The following is a 20,229-nucleotide window of genomic DNA, read 5'->3' as shown; positions in this document are numbered from 1 at the left end:
TTCCTCTGTCTTTAATAGCAGAGATACAGACTCTTTATTTACATGTACAGTAGGTGAGAAATCTGTGGCCTCCATAAGAATAATTCTGCTTTTCAATGTAGTGGAAATATTAGATTAGTTGGCAACATCACTGTCAATAAAATGTCTTATAAATTCTATACCATTTAAGATAAGAGAAGGTACCCGGTGATCATCAGGGCTTAGAAGAATTGCATTGAAACAGACTCAGATAATTTATACAAATAGGGGATGAAGTAATTTAACGAGGTTACCATATAAAGGTTTCTAGAAATGTCCTAACCGTGTATTATTTTTCAATCTAAGAGGATAATCTGGCAAAAACAATGTTCAGTTAGCGCAATAATGGCAGAGATTTTGTTCCTCATGCTTAGTATTATCTCGCATGGCCAATGTTCCTCTTAATTCCACCAGCTTGCATAGGCTTCACTTTTGTATCAGTTGACTTGGTAGCAAAAGGGTTAAGGTCATTATGGAAACCATGGAATACGTTTGTCTGCATTTCACCCTGAAAAAGAAGCTTATACAGTATTTCTGTCTATAAATCCTTCAATATTTTGGTATCATAAAAGAGGGTATCCAATTACCCACGGTCATTGACCGTGGGTAAATAGTGCGCCGGGGGCTATCCAATTAGCCCCGATATCTTGCCCTGAGGCACAGCTTATCAGGGATTTTGTCTCAGTCAGGTGAAACCAAGTCCCCGAAACAGCCCTGTTTTCACTGAAACTGTGTTTTCGGAGAAACGCATTTTTTTTTACCAGCGATCTAATTTGATTGGATGTAAAAAAAAAAAAAAAAAAATCGGTGAAACATTGACAGTTGATAATTGGCTATGACAAAAAAAGTCCAGTAAATTTGAAGGCTAATTTAATTGATGGTTGTCGTATATACAGATTTATTGTGTGAAAAACTGCATTTTTTTGCACCTGATATTTTATCTTATCTAATTGGATACCCCCTAAGTCTTTGTCAAAATTGATGGCATTTAGCAGGCATTTCCCAGCCTGTATCCTTCATCAATTGACATTATTCAAAATTATAGTTTTGCAGATTAGGTGAATTCATGAAATTTGCACATGACTAATTTTGCAGTGTTAGCCCCGTGTCTGTCATCAAAGATTTTGCCAACAGTTTGAAGAAATATTGATATGGAATTTAGTTTGGGATCCAGTGTCTCCAGTAGAGTTGTGGCTCAAGCCAAGGCCTATCCTTTTAGTAGTGTAAGGATCAGCACAACTACTGGGGAATTTGTGCAAAAAAATCAACTGACACAGTACAGTTCCCGACTCCACAAACTTCTCTGGTTACTTCACCTTGGATTTCCATTCAGCAGTTCTAAGTTGGAGGCATAGCTACTGCATTTGCTGCACAAGTTGCTAAATGCAAGGCTGATTGCTTATCATCTAGGTGAACATGTATATTGGCCAAATGTGCCTTGAGACTTGCACCAATGTTATTTCTGTCGGTGTAACAGTGGTCCCAGCACTATCCATCATGTGTGGCCAAATTATTCTGTAATGGATTTTGAAACTCACTTGCAATGTACATTATATTCTCTAGTGTCCTCAGCAGCGAGAGGATACACAGAATCCATATCTGGGATCAGTAACAGAAATAGTACTTATAATTAGAGATGTGCACTGGAAATTTTTCGGGTTTTGTGTTTTGGTCTTGGATTCAGTTCCGCGGCCATGTTTTGGATTCGGACGCGTTTTGGCAAAACCTCCCTGAAATTTTTTTTGTCAGATTCGGGTGTGTTTTGGATTCGGGTGTTTTTTTTTCAAAAACCCCTGAAAAACAGCTTAAATCATAGAATTTGAGGGTAATTTTGATCCTATAGTATTAACCTCAATAACCATAATTTCCACTCATTTCCAGTCTATTCTGAACACCTCACAATATTATTTTTAGTCCTTAAATTTGCACCGAGGTCGCTGGATGACTAAGCTAAGCGACCCAAGAGGGCGGCATAAACACCTGGCCCATCTAGGAGTGGCACTGCAGTGTCAGACAGGATGGCACTTAAAAAAACTGGCCCTAAACAGCACATGATGCAAAGAAAAGAGAAAAAGAGGTGCACTGTGGTCGCTCGATGGCTAAGCTAAGCGACACAAACACCTCAATATCACAGGAATCATTCGTTCAATCAATGGTATTATTGGTCCAAATCACTGGAAGAAAATTACAAAATCACAGGAATTATTAGTTCTAATCAATGGTATTATTGGTCCGAATCACTGGAAGAAAATGACAAAATCACAGGAATTATTCGTTCTAATCAATGGTATTATTGGTCCAAATCACTGGAAACAAAATCACAGGAATTATTTGTTCTAATCAATGGTATTATTGGTCCAAATCACTGGAAGAAAATGACAAAATCACAGGAATTATTTGTTCTAATCAGTGGTATTATTGGTCCAAATCACTGGAAGAAAATGACAAAATCATTGGAATCATTTGGCAAGATCACTGTAATTAATAATTAATTATAAATCACTGATATTAATTGGTAAAATCTCGCTATCGCCTGCCTAGTGAAGTGGAATCTAAATGGGATTTTGTACCGGGGACACAATAACTTCATCAATTGTCTAAATCCCAATGCACTAATGGCGGAAAACGGGCGCACGTCTAACCTCGCACTGATTATACTGAGAACTGATTATACTGATCAATCACTGATTATACTGAGCACTGATTTTACTGAGCACTGATGATACTACGGAGAACTGACACTGAGCAGCGAGAACAGCACTGGACTATTGTACTGTAGTATACTGGTCACCACAATGCTGCACTATACTACTATATACTGCTCACAACAACAATGCAGCACAGATATGGATAGTATACTTGACACAGAGCTGCAAGATACAGCAATGGACTACTGTACTGTACAACTATATACTGTTGGTCACCAAAATGCTGCACTGTCCTTCTATATACTTCTCACAACAACAATGCAGCACAGATATGGATAGCATACTTGACAAAGCTGCAAGATACAGCAATGGACTACTGTACTGTACAACTGTATACTGTTGGTCACCAAATGCTGCACTGTCCTACTATATACTGCTCACAACAACAATGCAGCACAGATATGGATAGTATACTTGACACAGAGCTGCAAGATACAGCAATGGCCTACTGTACTGTACAACTGTATACTGTTGGTCACCAAAATGCAGCACACTGAGCACAGATATTTGCAGCACACTGAGTACAGATATGGAGCTTTCCAGGCAGAGAACGTAGATATTTGCAGCACACTGAGCACAGATATTTGCAGCACACTGAGCACAGATATGGAGCTTTTCAGGGAGAGGACGTAGCCACGTCCTCTCCGTTCAATCACCAATGCACGAGTGAAAATGGCGGCGACGCGCGGCTCTTTATATAGAATACGAATCTCACGAGAATCCGACAGCGGGATGATGACGTTCGGCCGCGTTCGGGTTAACCGAGCAAGGCGGGAAGATCTGAAGCTGTCGGAACCGTGTAAAATAGGTGAAGTTCGGGGGGGTTCGGATCTCGGAGAACCGAACCCGCTCATCTCTACTTATAATGCACAGTAAAGTTATTGTTAGTACAAGTTACCACTGTCAAGATGTTTTATAAGTGTACCCAATGTAAAAATCAGAAATTCAGCATAGAGGATGCACAAGAAACAGTCAGTAATCTGGATCAGGATTCAGAACACTTGAAAGCCAGAATGTTAATCAGAAAGCATGGTCAGGAATAGTGGCAGAGATTTGCTACATTGGGAAGTACAAACAAGTGTGATCCAGGATTAACCTTTTTGGAATACAATACTAGTTATCACCAAACACAGTCAGGGTTAGTACTAGAAATTGGGTACACTTGGAAGTCAGCAAGTGTGATAAGGGTTAAATCCAGAGATTTGGTACACAGATTCGGCCAAGTTGTAATCAGAAAACATGGTAAAGGACACTTCAGAGACACTCTCCTGGTAACACTTTACCAGGGGTTAATGGCATGGACAAAATAAACTGGCAAAGGTAAAGTGAGGTTTTCTTACGTCCTAGAGGATGCTGGGGTCCACATTAGTACCATGGGGTATAGACGGGTCCACTGACACTTTAAGAGTTTAAGAGTGTGGGCTGGCTCCTCCCTCTATGCCCCTCCTACCAGACTCAGTTTAGAAAATGTGCCCGGAGGAGCCGGTCACAGCTAGGGGAGCTCCATAGGAGTTTTTTTAGTTTTGCTGTTGTTATTAGAGATAGGCACAGGGAGGCTGTTTGCAACAGCCTCCCTGCTTCGTGGGACTTAGGGGGAGTAGTGTCCAACCCTGAGAGGTTAATGGCCACTATCTCCGCTGACAGGACACTGAGCTCCTGAGGGTGATGATCGTTAGCCGCCCCAGGCGACCGCTCACTCCCGCAGCATACCGTCACCACCTAACAGAGCCAGAAGATTCCAGTGGCAAGTGAGTCACCGGCCCCCCTAGCAAGCGGGGTGCCGGTGTAAAGATGGCAGCAACAGGGTGGGAGCGCAGTATTAACTGCGGTCCGGAGGCTCAGTGGTACATAGTGCGGCGCTGTGAGGGGCGCCCTGAGCCAGCGCCTATACCCTACACTGGTTACCAAGGCTGTCAGGGACCTCGGTAACGCTGCCAGCACAATTTCTCAAGCCAGTATAAAGAAGTGCGGGAAGCAGCGCCATGTTCAGGGGGCATAGATTCTCCTCAGAGTGTACCCAGCAGCGTTCAGCGCCCTTTTCCTCGCTGCAGATCCAGTACAGAGACGCTGACAGGGAGAGCTGTCCCTCCACGCAACTCCTACTATCCTGTGCGGTACCAGGGGTTTGTAGAAGGGGGGGAGGCTGTAATATTACTGTGTAGTCTATCAAGGTACACAGTCAGCGCCAGGTAGTTGTATTATATCTACCTTTGGAAGCGCTGTGTGTGTGCTGGCTCCAAGCTCTGTGCTTCTCTGTGGCATACTTGGGGAAAAACTGTGTCTGACATTTTTGTGTGTGTGTGTGTGTGTGTGTGTGTGTGTGTGTGTGTGTGTGTGTGTGTGTGTGTATGTTTCTCATATAGCCATGTCTAGGGACTCTGTGTCTTATGCTGCAGAGGACATTTCCTCTCAGGAGGAATCCATTCCATGTGCACAGGAATGTAATGTTTTGTCTCAGATCCCTATTACTGAGCCTGAGTGGTTGACCTCTATTAAGGGAATGATCTCTCAGATATCTACTAGGGTAGCTCATACTGAGACTGAACTCAGGTTTTAAAGAAGTCTATGGCAGTTTTGTCAGGTTCTGTTCCTATTCCTTCAAAATCCCCTAGCATATACCCACAGAAACGTGCACTTGCCCAGATTATGCAAGCTGACACGGATACCGACTCTGATACGGTTGACGGTGATAGAGATGTGTTAAGGGGGGCGGCATCCCTGGCTAAGGGGGTGCAGCTCATGATTGAGGCCATTAGAGACGTGTTAAACATTTCTGACACAACACCTGAGCAGGTTGAGGAGGCTTACTTCACAGACAATCACCTTCCCTGCGTCTAAAGAATTAAACGCTTTATTTGAAAATTCTAGGAAACCCCAGAGAAAAAATTCCAGATCCCCAAGAGGGTTCTGGTTGCTTTTCCTTACCCTGAGGAGGATAGAACAAAATGGAAAAACCCACCTATAGTTGACGCATCTGTTTCCAGACTGTCAAAGAAGGTGGTTTTACCTGTCCCTGGGTCTACCGCGTTAATAGAACTGGCGGATCGTAAGATTTACACTACTCTCATATCCATATAAACTGCTTTAGGGGTGGCGCTGAGGCCTACCATTACCTGTGCATGGATCTCTAAAGCTATAGTAACGTGGTCAGGCACATTACTAGAAGACTTAGCTACAATGGATAAGAGTGACATTGAATTATTTTTACGTAACATACAGGATACTGCAGGGTTCATGGTGGAATCCATGTAGGACCTGGGTACGCTGACTGCAAGGATATCTTCCATGTCTGTCTCAACTCGCAGGGGACTCTGGCTACGCCAATGGTCTGCAGACGCAGAATCCAGGAGAAGTCTTAAGAACCTACCCTACACAGGTCAGGCTCTGTTTGGGGAACCGTTGGATGCGTGGATTTCCACGGCAACCGCGGGTAAGTCACCTTTTCTTCCCTCAGCTACGCCTTCTACGAAGAAATACTTTTCTTCATCTGCATCGCAGTCCTTTCGGACCGCTAAGACAAAAAAGTCCAAGACTCCTACCACCTTCTTTAGAGGTGGTCGTGCAAAATCCAAAAAACCTGCACCCGCCGGCTCCCAGGACCAGAAACCTGTTTCTGGTTCCTAAAAAGCCTCAGCATGATGGTGGACTGCGAAGCCTGGAAGACAGACTGGTGGGTGCGAGGCTCAGACGTTTCAGCCACATCTGGGTGTCGCCCAGCCTGGATCCCTGGGTACAGGACATAGTGTCCCAGGGATACAAACTGGAGTTTCAAGAACTCCCGCCTCACCGATTCTTCAAATCAGGCTTGCCGGCTTTGCTGGCAGACAGGGCCATCCTACAAGAGGCCATCCAAAAATTAGAAAAGTCAGAGGTCATGGTCCCTGTTCCACCTCATGTGCAAAACAAGGGTTACTATTCAAACTTTTTCTTGGTACCAAAACCGGATGGTACGGTAAGACTGATTTTGAACTTGAAATCGTTAAATCCTTATCTGATTGAGTTCAAGTTCAAAATGGAGTCGGAGAGCGATGATTTCAGGTCTGGAGGACGGAGAGTTTCTGGTATCCCTGGATATCAAGGATGCGTACCTCCATATTCCGATTTGGCCGCCGCACCAGGCTTATCTCATATTTGCACTGCTAGACAGTCACTATCAATTTCAGGCACTGCCATTCGGCCTCTCCACAGCACCAAGGGGGTTCACCAAGGTGATGGCAGAGATGATGGTTCTCCTCCACAGACAGGGGGTGAACATAATTCCATATCTGGATGATCTGCTGATAAAGGCATCGACCAGGGAAAAGTTGTTGCGGTCGATTACTCTCACGACTCGTCTGCTCAGGGAACTTGGTTGGAACCTGAACATTCCAGTCACATTTGGAGCCAACAAGGTGATTGTCTTTCCTGGGGATGAGCCTCGACACGGAAGTGCAGAGGGTGTTTCTACCAGGGGAGAAAGCGTTGCTGATTCAAACTATGGTCCGGGATGTCCTGAAGCCAGCCAGGGTATCGGTTCATCAGTGCATTTGCCTTCTGGGGAAGATGGTTGCCTCCTACGAGGCTCTACAGTATGGAAGATTTCATGCTCGATCCTTCCAACTGGATCTCCTGGACAAATGGTCTGGGTCTCATCTACATTTACACCTGAGGATACGTCTGTCGCCGAAAGCAAGGATTTCACTCCTCTGGTGGCTGCAAATGTCTCACCTTCTGGAGGGTCGCAGGTTCGGGATTCAGGACTGGAACCTCCTAACCACGGATGCAAGTCTCCGGAAATAAGGCGCAGTCACTCAAGGGAAAACCTTCCAAAGAAGATGGTCAAATCTGGAATCCAGTCTTCCAATAACCATTCTGGAACTAAGAGCTTTGTACAAGGGTCTTCTTCAGGCGGCTCATCTTCTGCGAGATCGAGCCATTCAAGTGCAGTCGGACAATGTAACGATGGTGGCCTACATAAACCGACAGGGCGGAACGAAGAGCAGGGCTGCAATGTCAGAGGTAACAAGAATTATCCTCTGGGCAGAAAAACATGTGTTGGCGCTGTCCGCAATCTTCATTCCGGGTGTACACAACTGGGATGCGGACTTCCTCAGCAGACACGATCTCCATCCAGGAGAGTGGGGCCTCCATCCAGAGGTGTTCACGGAGGTGACAAATCTTTGGGGGGTACCTGAAATCGACATGATGGCCTCCCGCCTCAACAAGAAGCTTTGGAGGTATTGTTCCAGGTCGAAAGACCCATAAGCAGTGGCGGTGGACGCCCTGGTAACTCCGTGGGTGTTCCAGTTGGTGTACGTATTTCCTCCACTTCCACTCATCCCAAGGGTTCTAAAGCTCATAAGGTGAACAAGAGTTCAGGCAATCCTCATTGCCACGGACTGGCCAAGAAGTGCTTGGTACGCAGATCTTCTGGATCTACTGCTGGAAGAGCCGAGGCTTCTTCCTATTCGGGAGGACCTGTTACAACAAGGGCTGTTCGATTATCAAGACTTACTGCGGCTACGTTTGACGGCATGGAGGTTTAACACCAGATATTAGCTCGGAAGGGCTAGGAAAGGTGTAACGTCTAAACATTACCATCGCATTTGGAAAAAGTATGTATCTTGATGTGAATCCAAGAAGTTTCCTACGGTGGAGTTTCAACTGTGACGTTTTCTCCTCTTCCTGCAAGCAGGTGTGGGTATGGGCCTGAGGTTGGGGTCCGTAAAGGTCCAGATTGCGGCCTTATCCAATTTCTTCCAGAAACAGCAGGCTTCCCTCCCTGAGGTTCAGACTTTTTTGAAAGGGGTTCTGCACATTCAGCCTCCCTTTGTGCCGCCTACGGCGCCATGGGATCTTAACGTGGTGTTACAGTTCCTCCAATCGGATTGGTTCGGGCCTGTGCAGGAGGTTTAAGTCAAGTTTCTCACGTGGAAGGCTGTCACTTTGTTGGCCTTAGCTTCTGCTCGACGTGTGTCGGAGTTGGGGGCTTTGTCTTGTAAAAGCCTCTATTTGATCTTCCATGAAGATAGAGCCGAGCTCCGGACGCGTCAGCAGTTCCTTCCGAAGGTGGTGTTGGCTTTTCATATCAACCAACCTATTGTGGTGCCAGTTGCTACTGACTCCTGAATTCCATCAAAATCCTTGGATGTTGTAAGGGCTCTGAAAAGCTATGTGAAGACGACTGCTCGTCACAGAAAATCAGACTCTGTTTGTCCTGTATGATCCCAAGAAACTTGCGTGTCGTGCTTCTAAGCAGACAATCTCTCGCTGGATCAGGTTCACTATCCAGCATGCATATTCTATGGCAGGACTGCGGTGTCCAAAATCTGCTAAGGCCCACTCTACTTGTAAGGTGGGTTCTTCCTGGGCGGCTGCCCGGGGTGTCTCGGCGTTACAGCTTTGCCGATCGGCTACTTGGTCTGGGTCGAACATGTTTGCTAAGTTCTACAAGTTCGATATTTTGGCCCCTGAGGACCTAAAGTTTGGTCAGTCGGTTCTGCAGGAGCCTCCGAGCTCTCCCTCCCGTTCTGGTAGCTTTGGTACATCCCCATGGTACTAATGTGGACCCCAGCATCCTCTAGGACGTAAGAGAAAATAGGATTTTAATTAATTACCGGTAAATCCTTTTCTCGTAGCCCGTAGAGGATGCTGAGCGCCCGCCCAGCGCTTCGTTATCCTGCAGTGTGCTTTTGTAGCTGTGCAAAGTGGTTTACACTGTACTGTACAATATTTCTTGCGACAATCTTTTCAAGGATTTGCTCTTATCTATTGCCAACCACTGGTCGATTAAATCCCCATGCCCCTTATACTGTCTTTGCAGAAATTATAATCAATTCTTAATCTGTTAAATGTGTGTATGTATTAACAGTTCACAGAGTGGGGAAGAATTAGACATCCCAGAACAATGCAGGACTGTCCCGAGGTCCTCAGATTAAGACGTCTCTGTCAATTTGCAAGGGGGTGTTTGGTGTGACAGAAAAAGACCTCCAATGTTGGGAGGTATGACGGTATACATATAATGTATTCTTTAACCTTGCATTCACAGTATTCTTTCAACAAGTACCTTGTATATTGTAATAGTTTCCTTTTCTAGATGTTTTACATTCCATTATGAGAATAAAATGCAGTCTTTTAAGTCACAGAAATTATTTCATTTTTGCAAGGTATATCTTGATATGTGTACTAACATGTCTCTAGTGTCAACAGCAATTACACAGCTATATGTTACAAATGAAAATGTGGCTATAAATATGCTATTTCATGATTATTCAGTAATGGAAGTCTATGCGATTCAAATGGCCTATACCATTATGGTGATAAATTCTTTCCAGCCACGTTTTGTGACATTGTTTTGGAGTGGACACTATGTTGGGTGTACAGTCTTAATGTTCTAACATTAGTGACATAAGATATTGATAACTTTATATGTTATAACATTGTTAAGATATGACAATTTGATGTTTAATGTAAACTTTTCTTTGTTTGTTAGATTATAGCTCAGAAGAGGAGGAAGAGTATGTTGGTTATGATATAGATCGGTTCTCGTGCCCACACATGGAGGATAGTGGGCTAGGTCTTCTTGCTCGATTTGCTGCCAGTGTACAACCCAGTCCTATCATATATCCACCTTTATCCAACATTCAACCAGAAGTTAAACAAAAATCTGAGGAAGAGAAACAAAGCTTAATTGGTGAGTTTTGGAAAATATGTACAGAAAACATTTGTTCGAGGCTCAATGCACATAATTGAAATCACTTCTATGTTGCATATTTCATTTCTTTTTCTTCTCCAAATCTATTTCATGAAGTTTTTAGCATAACATAAAAAAAACAAATGAAACAATTAGTGTTTCCATACATCGAATAGATCTGGCAGGGGGCGTGGCTTAGCAGGCTAACAGGACGGAGGTCTCTAACCGGAGCTCCGGCTATACATCCTTTATAACCGGTCATATTATCCTCTTCGAGGCGCCTATCCCCTTTCACAGTGTCCTCTCTGCCTGCCTGAGTGTCCTGACAGTGGGGGTGAGTGCTGCAGAGCCAGGGGTCAGGATTACCTGTCCCTGCGGGTTGCGGCCAGCACCCCTCCACCAAGCCGGGACCTCCAGTGCACCTCTCATCTGACTTGTGGTGTGGCTGAGGCTCGGAACGAGTCCTCCCTGCTGCCAGCTGCAGCTCCTGTTCTCGGCCCAAGTATGGTCCCCCTGCTCCCGCTAATGTGGTGGCGAGACGGTGCCGCTGACACACTACACAAGGTGGCCGGACACAATGTTTGTTGAGCTGCCCTCCTGCTGGAGTTTCATTGTGGCAGCCATCTTAGGGAACTGTGGAGGAGCAACGCTGCAGCATTAAGGTGACAGCTGCAGATATTACACAGCCTCTGCTGCACCACTATATGTCATCTCCAGGAGGTTATCTCCTGCCTGCTTTCTCTATATATCTATATGCTCAGGGTGCCTGAGTTGCCATCGCTAATAACCCAGATAATTACTCTCCTGCAACACCTGTGTCTTCTACTTTGGGGCTTCTGTTGAGATAGACTATACTGCTGCTGCTCCCAGTGGGCTTCAGTTCAGAGACTCTGGTTCTACAGTTTATTACGCTGATTCCCATATATGCTTTCTTCACTTCCATGTAACTACTGGTGTTCGCCATTCTTTATACAAGATCTCCCCCTTGTGTTAGTTTTTCTGTACTAGACCCCATACTTTATTCTCTGTTACTTAGCTATATACCATTGAGTAAAACACACCTATCTCTATATATGGGCTGCTGATGTGAGAACGCTATTGTACATGGACACTTTCACGTTTACCTCCTTAGAGGGTGATAGGCGGTTATATATCCGTGTTCGATGATGTTTACTACAGACACTTAATGATGCACTTATGCTAATCCACTGGGAGTCACTATGTTAGGGGCCCTTTTCTCTCAGCATACCATGTAAATAAGTACTAACTGTATGTCCTGACCTCTCCGGCCCTCTGTTACCTCCTCTTTACCTGTATTATGGTCAGGAATAAGAAAGCCTCCCCGAAACTTTACACACCTCAACTGAAAGAGGCCATGTCACAGACAGATATGAGGCCATTCCTCCAACCCACTCTGTTTAAGTCTATGGAGAATCTCTCAGCCTCCAGCCCATACTCCTCCCATCCTAGTACTCCTGTGTCCTCCTCGCCACCTGGTGAGAACCACCGCCTTCCTAGGGGAGAAGGCGATATTCGTGATATCCTGAATTTCATGAGAAATCTCCCCACTAAACAGGATTTGCAGGACACCATTAGACATGGACTGGCTACTATTAGGACATTTCTCAACTTTCTGATCGTGTGTCAACCTTGGAAGACTGTCATGACTCGACAGGGTTGTTTCTCAAGTCCTTACAAGACGTCGTTTCAGCCCAATCTGCCAAGATTAGATAATTACAAGGCCGCCTGATGGATCTCGATAATCGGGGGAGGAGGAATAACATTCGTGTTAGAAGCCTACTGGAGGATGTCCCTCAGTCGGGCCTGGTAGACGCTCTCCCGAAGATCTTCATTGAGATATTGGGAAACGATCCAAGTGGCACCATAACATTTGACAGGGCCCACCGGGCACTTAAACCGAGGGGGTACCAATCTGACTGTCGTTGTGATATCATTTGTTGTTTACACTATTGTCAAAAAGACAACATCATGCGCAAGGTTAGACAGTTGAGCGGAGTCGATTTTAATGGCACCATGATCCATATCTATCAAGATCTGCTGTGGCACACTCTTCAGCAGATGAAAGCTCTCAAGCCACTGACGGATGTGCTTCGCAAACGTCAACTGAAGTGTCGTTAGGGCTTCCCCTTTAGCCTACAAGTATCGTTCTCCGGGAAAATTCATTCTTTAAACACCATGTCGGCTTTGCCGCTGTTTTGTTCTGGTCTGGGCTTACCAAAACTTACTTTCCCCAACTGGGAATTTACTACACCAGAACTGCAACTTCCCCAACTAATGGGTACCGATTCCAGATGGCAAGAAGCCCATGGCTCTAAGACGAGGAGACCCACTGCCTCTGCGGCCTGTCAAGACTCCAGTATTACCTGAATGCCTGACTTTGTGTTTGCTGAGGTTTTTCCCACTATTTTTTTGTCCCTTCTCTACGTGGCTAAGGCTGAATCCCACCATGATACACGTTTGTGAGATCCACCTTATTACTAGTTTTGTAGCGTTGAGATGTGTGATATACTTGTTAGTTTTAAATTCTGGTCCTTCAGGGTTGAGGCCCCTTGGGCATTTAGCCATTTATCCAAATTCTTTGTTGTTGCAAATGTTTACATTACATATTAAGCCTATTCTTATGTTTGATATGTTACTATGTGCCTTGCTGGCTTCCAACACGCCCTTCCTAGTGACTCCATAACCCCACACCCGCCTTTGGCTACCATGCCTTTTGGGTTTCTGATTTCCTGGTGTCTCAGGCTCCCCACTGCAGGTTTTTTCTTTTCTCATACGTCCTAGAGGATGCTGGGGACTCCAAAAGGACCATGGGGTATAGACGGATCCGCAGGAACTTGGGCACACTATAAAGACTTATACTGGGTGTGAACTGGCTCCTCCCTCTATGCCCCTCCTCCAGACCTCAGTTAGACTTTGTGCCCAGGAGTGATGGGTCACACACTAGGGGAGCTCTCGTGAGTTTCTCTGAAAGACTTTATTGTTAGGTTTTTTATTTTCAGGAAGACCTGCTGGCTACAGGCTCCCTGCAGCGTGGGAGTGAGGGGAGAGAAGCAGACCTACTTCTGTGAGTTTCAAGGCTCTGCTTCTCGACTACTGGACACCATAAGCTCCAGAGGGTTCGATCACTTGGTGCGCCTAGCTGCTTGTTCCCGGAGCCACGCTGTCAATCCCCTCACAGAAGCCAGAAGAAAGAAGCCGGGTGAGTATGTAAAGAACAGAAGACTTCAGGGACGGCAGAAGACTTCAGTAACGGAGGTAACAGATCGTGCTACACTCTATGCTCCCACACACCAACGCACTCTCAGGGTGCAGGGCGCTGGGGGGGAGCGCCCTGGGCAGCAGGTTACTGGGTTTTCCTTAGGGACTGACATAAAAGTGGATCGGTGCCTGGACACTGTAGATCCTACCCCCGTCAGCATATAGCACATTTCCCCCCCCCCCCGCGCGCGCGCAGCCAGCTTCCCCGGGTGCGGGGCGCTGGGGGGGGGGGGGGGAGGGCGCCCTGGCCAGCTTATTACTGTGGCCATTTTATCTTATAACTGGTGCTGCCGGGGCTCCGGGTCCCGGTCCCCCGGCAGCTCATCGTGGCGCATTGCGCTCCGTTTCCTTCCCGCCGCCGGCTCTCCCGGGTGCAGGGCGCTGGGGAGGGGAGCGCCCTGGGCAACTTATTTTACAGTAAAACGTCCGGCGGGGCCGAGGCGCTGTGCCCCGGACCCCACCAGCATGTTCCCGCGCGCTACGCGCCAACTTCCTCCGACGCCGGCTCCAGGGGTGCAGGGCGCCGAGACGGAGGGGAGCGCCCTGGGCTGCAGACTAGTCCCCGGCGCCGGGCACGATACCGCTGGGCATAAAGGCGGTCGTGCGCCGCACCGGTGCTCCCACACACCAACGGTTTACTTGGGTGCAGGGTGCAAGGAGGCGCCCTGAGCGTGAATGTTTAAGGATAGATATATATATATATGTATGTATAATTATAGTGAATGTACACTATATAAGGACCCAGTATATGATGGTTTCACTTAGGGGGTGAAAAAATGCTGGGAGGAGGTGGAGCTTCACCTCGGAACGAGTCAGCGCCATTTTCCTCACATTCCCCCCAGAACTTGCTGTATAGTAAGATGGAGGGGAGAGGGGGGGGGGGGCACAGTGGTTATACTGCTATATGGTTGTCATATAGCATGATGTTGGATATGGGTTGCATAATCCTGGTTGTACTACATACATTCACTGTCCCTGTTAGTCTACCCACTATTGGTTAGTTGATATATGTCGACGGTGTGGGGGCTTAGCTACGAGCGGTTGTGAAAAAATCTGGTGGCTGCGCCGGCACACGGTGGTGCTTGATTCGGTGAATTAAGTGTTACCAAGTTGGTTTTTTGTGTGCTTAAAACAGTGAACACAGGAGGGAAGTCGCAATGTTTTGTGATGCCCTATCGGCATCAACGGTATTTCCTGGGTGAAAGAATTAGCAGGCTGTTATTGCCTTGTACCTATATATATATATATATATGAATATATGTATTCGGGTGTTTGGGGGGGGGAGTCTTATCAAAATTGTATTTGTATGATTCCCTCAGACCTCTCGGGGTTCCCAGTTATTATTATTATTATTATTATTATTATTATTATTATTATTTTTTGCCCGCTTACTATCCCTTGCTGTCGACATTTACTAAGTTTCTGTCGACCATAACGTTACAGGTAATTCCACATCGGGTACATGTCAGTACATGGTCATACACATTCCCAACACATTACTGTCTCTAGGGACCTGGCTGGTCGGGACAATCCACTTGCATATAGGTTACGTCTATATGTTTATATAGGTAGATATGGGTTTATATATGCATGTTTTGGATATATGTGTTATATCTTGTGTGGCAGGATGTTTATCAATGAATGCTGAAATAATGGTATTCTTATCCTGTCCTGACCGCTCTGTTGATTAAGCTCTAGATTGGCCGTGACAAGTTGGTTTCGATCCTCTCGAGGAATCCGAATATTATTCTCTTCACAACGCGGAGAGAAAATTATGACAGTCAACTCCTGGTCGACGCAGAGCCCGGTCGCAAAAGATCATACACAGGCAGCTAAGTGAAATTTTATTTCTATTGTTTGTCCTTATTTGCACTGTATACTTTTGAGAAAGTGTGGTATTTGGGTAGGCATCCGACAGTACTACCCTACCCAGAGTGGGTAATCCTTGCCTATGTTTGTTCTAAATTATAACATTACAGCAGGCTGCCACGTGACAGCAGGAGGTGTGACCGGTAAATTGCAGAGGATGTACCAGGGAAAGCTGGAGGGAGGTGTACAGCTGTGGGTGTGGCCTCTGTTCGGTAATTCTCGGCTGATTCCTCTGGTAAGCCTAATTTCGTGAATTAGCCTACTTCACGACGGTTGGTGATGCATTCTTTTATGCGGTGCAGTCATTGGTAACTGGTTCGATACCATTCTTGTTTTTCCTTTTCTGTGCAGACAGTGAAAGGCGAAAGGGTAAGTGTTCTGCAGCCTTGTTAGGTTCGCAGAAGTGGAGGTTGTTGTCTTTTTTTTTTTTTCTACTACTTCAACCACTGGTCTGGCAGGTTCCCACTCCGGTGACCACTTGTCTGATGAGTTTCAGTTGGTCCAGAATTAGACTAGGACCTGTGAGTTATTCATAGAATATAAAGGAGGACATTCTGGGTTCCAGTTGTTTTTCCTTACTGTTTTTCTAATAGTTTTGCTGCTACCCTCTGGGAGGGGAGGTAATATGCGACGCCATGCAGTGATGCGTCAGGTTCAGGACAGTCTCTGGCTGTCCCTGTATTAAGGTGCAAATCATTGGGTCTCTCTGACTGTTTTTGACACATGGATTGGCTGTTGTTCCCAATGACGCAGATGTTGAAATTGGGGTTCAGAGTAGGTGCTGACCTGTTTTGGTTCAGTGTTTTTTCCTGTGGAAAGAGGTCTGAGGATCCAGAGTCGGATCGGTTTTGGGGTGACACCTCATCAATTTCTTCCGTCATAAAGAAGATGGCTGCAGCCTAAGAGGTTTTTTCCGGTGAGCAGATCTATTACCAGATGGGTTTTTAGAGGACCAGTTGGGAACGTGGTCTGGAGTTTACCTGAGAATGCTCAGGAATATAATCCTAACCGCCAGGACATCGCTCCTGTGGTGTCTGGCCGGTTCTCTTCTTCTAAAGGAATGAAGGTTCGGGATCCAGCTTTAGACCCTGGTAGCCGTGCATGCAGCTCCCCGATGCTGGGGAGCAGGCCTTTGCAAGGGACGAATTTCCAGAGCCTATAGTCAAGTTAAAAAGCTGGTCTGCTGTAAGCTTTCTGGAATTGAGAGCTATTTTTCTACGAACGTTTTCTTCGAGGGCTGCCCGTGTTAGTTCTGCCGGACGACTTGTCAGCAGCGGCGTAGGTAGGCCGCTAGGGCGGAACATGGGGCAAGCGGTATTGGCAGAAGTTGCACAGTTTGCGGTTGAAGGGGAGGTCTGGAAAACGCTATATTAGCAGCCATCTTTCCGGAGGTAATGACAGGGAAATAGAGTTCCTCTGCCGACGTGATATCCAGCCAGAGAAGATTCAGTCATCATCGAGAAGCGTTCCCAGACGTGTCGAGTTTTTGAGGAGTATTGCAATTGGATATGTTGGCGATTCGCTTCAACGAGAGGCCTCAAGGAGATTTTTCCAGGTCAAGGGACGCTCAAGATATAGTAGTGGACATCCTCATAACACTGTGGGTGTTTTTAGTCGGTCTATGTGGTTTCTCCGCTTTCACTTTTCTCGTGGTGGTGTGCGGAAGATGTTGAAGGTTCCGGTGATCCTCTTGAATCCGGTCTAGAAGTGAGGGTTGGCTATCCAGTTTCATGATTTACTCATAGAAGTTTACGGCCCTCTTCCTCTACGTGAGGTAATGTTACAACAAGATCAGGGAGTGTAGCATGACTTACCGCGGCTGTGTCTGACGGCGAGGCGGTTGAATGCCATGTCCTAAGCCGAACGAGTATTCATGGTGTAGTCATTTCCTCAATTCTTCAGGCTACGAAAGAACTAACGACAAAAGGTTACCAACGTAGTTGGAGTACCTAGATGTCTCGGTGTCTTCCACAAAGACTTTTATGGAAGTTTTTCAGCTTTGTCTGGCTTATCCATACTTTACAAGCCGGTGTGGAGGCAAGCATAATAACTTTCTTTACAAAATTTCTCTTTCGTTAGGTGGTCATGCCATTGGCTTTAACATCCGCAAGGCGGTGTCGAAAGTGGTGTTTTTTGTCTCACAAAAGCCTGGTTTGATTTTTCAGGTGGATAGTGAGGAATTGGGTACTAGGTTGGTAGTTCTAACTAGAGTGGTTTCTGGATTTGACAGAAATCCATCTTTTTTGTTGCTGGTAATTTTTAGGCATTAGCCGTTTCAAATTTCCTTGATCTAGCTGGGGATTTGAGTATGTGGGTCGCCAATTGGGCTCAGTGTGGAGTAACAGGAGCTCTGTTCTATGACATGTTTCCCAGCGTGGTTTAGAAGACCGTGTTATGCAGTCTGTTACAGGCTGAATCTGTGATGCGGTTTGGCGTGTTTATTATACGGCTGGATTGCCGTCACCGAAGTAGGTGGAGGTCTATCCTTCTGGGAAGGTGGGCTTACTCTCGGGCGGATGCCCGGGGAGTCTCGGCAGGTCAACTTTGCCGAGAGGATTCTTGGTCGGGTTCAAACACTTTTGCTTTGCTCTACAAGTTTGATTTCCTTATTGTTGGGGACCATTTTGTTGGCTCATGCGGTGCTGCAGAGTCGTCCGCACTCTCCCGCCCGGTTTGGAGCTTTGGTATAATCCCCATGGTCCTTTTGGAGTCCCCAGCATCCTCTAGGACGTATGAGAAAATAGGATTTTGCTACTTACCGGTAAATCCTTTTCTCTTAGTCCGTAGAGGATGCGGGGCGCCCGTCCCAGTGCGTACTGTGTCTGCAGTTATTGCTTTGGATTACACCCTGGTGATGTGTTTTTCTCTGTCAGGCGTTTCATATCGTTGTTCATGCCATGGCATGCGGGGTGTTATTGTTGCTTATGTGGACACACGGTTGGTGTTACGTATTTTCTCAGCATGTGGCTGGGTTTTTGTGCATACCGTTGGCTAGTATTCTACTGAATGCCAAGTTCTACGGTGTGTTTGAGGTGTGAGCTGGTAGGACACTCACTGTGTTATAACAATAAATTCTTTCCTCGAAATGTCCATCTCTCCTGGGCACAGTTTTCTAACTGAGGTCTGGAGGAGGGGCATAGAGGGAGGAGCCAGTTCACACCCAGTTTAAGTCTTTATAGTGTGCCCAAGCTCCTGCGGATCCGTCTATACCCCATGGTCCTTTTGGAGTCCCCAGCATCCTCTATGGACTAAGAGAAAAGGATTTACCGGTAAGTACCAAAATCCTATTTTCATGTTAATATTGTTCTTGTTCTTATATCCTTCCTATGTTCTACACCTCTTCCCATTTTCATGCTTTATCTCTTCCTCTTTCTCTCTCATTTCTTGACCATTCCAGAACTTGTGAAGCACTGTCTTGTATTCTGGCCTCTATGACATTGCCGGGTAAATGAAAAATGTTATCAATTAATGCTAAGGGCCTGAATGCTCCCAAAAAAGAGGTCTGCTTTACTTAGGTCATTGTGGTCTGATAGGATTGATATTGCCCTCATCCAGGAGACACATTTAAAAATTTCTTCCCGTAGCCCATCACTGACCAATCGCAGATTCCCATTGACCTTTTATTGTAACACTCTGGATAGCAAATCAAAGGGTGTAGCCATATTATTTTCTAGGAACCTCCCAGTATCTGATATTTCCATGCACAAGAGACAGGATGGGGATTAACCCCTGGTGTCCCCCAGCACACCAAACTATATGGGTAACATGACTTGAAAACCTACATATAATAGAAATCCAGAGGTCTTCGTTACATATATCTGCAGAAATATGGCAAAGCCACCAGGCCTCGACAAGGCTCCTCTGATGCTGGTGGTCCTAAACCTAATACTATATCTGGGCCTGGGGTGCAGAACCCCACAAACCGGCATAGGCCAGCCACCCCAGGGCAGCACACATGTGAGAAGGTAAAGTGTTAGTATGTGTTAATTAAAGGGAACGCAAAATCTGTATACAAAAAGTGATACACTAATGACGGTGTAATTAAAAGACCTAAAGGATTAATAACAGTGTTAAGGGGGGTGCTAAATAAATATAATAGTGTGCTACCCCACAGCAGCCCAGCCACTCCAATCAGGGGGAACCGCACCCCAGACCCATTTCCAGTACTAATAATAATAATAATGATAATAATAATAGCCCTTCTGGGTCATACTAAATACAGTGCCACATGATAATGGCACCTAACAGATATACCCAAATTGAGAGCTAACTTACCTGGAGCCACCCCTGGGATCTCCATATGGCACTGTAGGAACCAGCATGCCCTCCAAACACTGGTCCCATCTATGCCTCTCATACTAGCAAAACAGAATGCAAGTTGCTCATATCAATTTGACAATATATATTTCCATGCACAAACCAGTTCCGGGTAGGATGCTTCTAGTTATTTGTAAAATAACGAGCTGTTATACGTTCTTGGTGATATATGCCCTTAATCAGAACCAAGCGTCCTTTTTTCAGTCCCACCTCATTCAATTAGAACCTCTCCTTCTTGGCACTGTAGTATTGGGGGGAGATTTGAACTGGACTATGGATCCTTCCCTTGACTCCTCTTCTATTATCCCTAGAGCCTCTCAACGACAATATCGTCAAGTTAAGAGAATTAGTCTTACGTCCTAGAGG

General features: G+C 45.9%; 1 protein-coding gene across 4 annotated transcripts in view; it reads left to right on the top strand.

Annotated features, from left to right (window-relative positions):
* Positions 1-20,229, top strand: part of TNRC18 (trinucleotide repeat containing 18) — a 1,076,633-nt gene that overhangs the window by 558,377 nt on the left and 498,027 nt on the right. For all 4 annotated transcript variants that reach the window (XM_063934091.1, XM_063934092.1, XM_063934093.1 and 1 more), the window contains one exon: positions 10,198-10,398. In XM_063934091.1, coding sequence (XP_063790161.1) covers positions 10,198-10,398 — 201 coding nt within the window. The remainder of the gene's footprint in view (positions 1-10,197; positions 10,399-20,229) is intronic.

Source organism: Pseudophryne corroboree, chromosome 7 (genome assembly GCF_028390025.1).
Source record: "Pseudophryne corroboree isolate aPseCor3 chromosome 7, aPseCor3.hap2, whole genome shotgun sequence".
Lineage (NCBI taxonomy): Eukaryota > Metazoa > Chordata > Amphibia > Anura > Myobatrachidae > Pseudophryne > Pseudophryne corroboree.
This window is presented reverse-complemented; position numbering and strand designations above follow the sequence as displayed.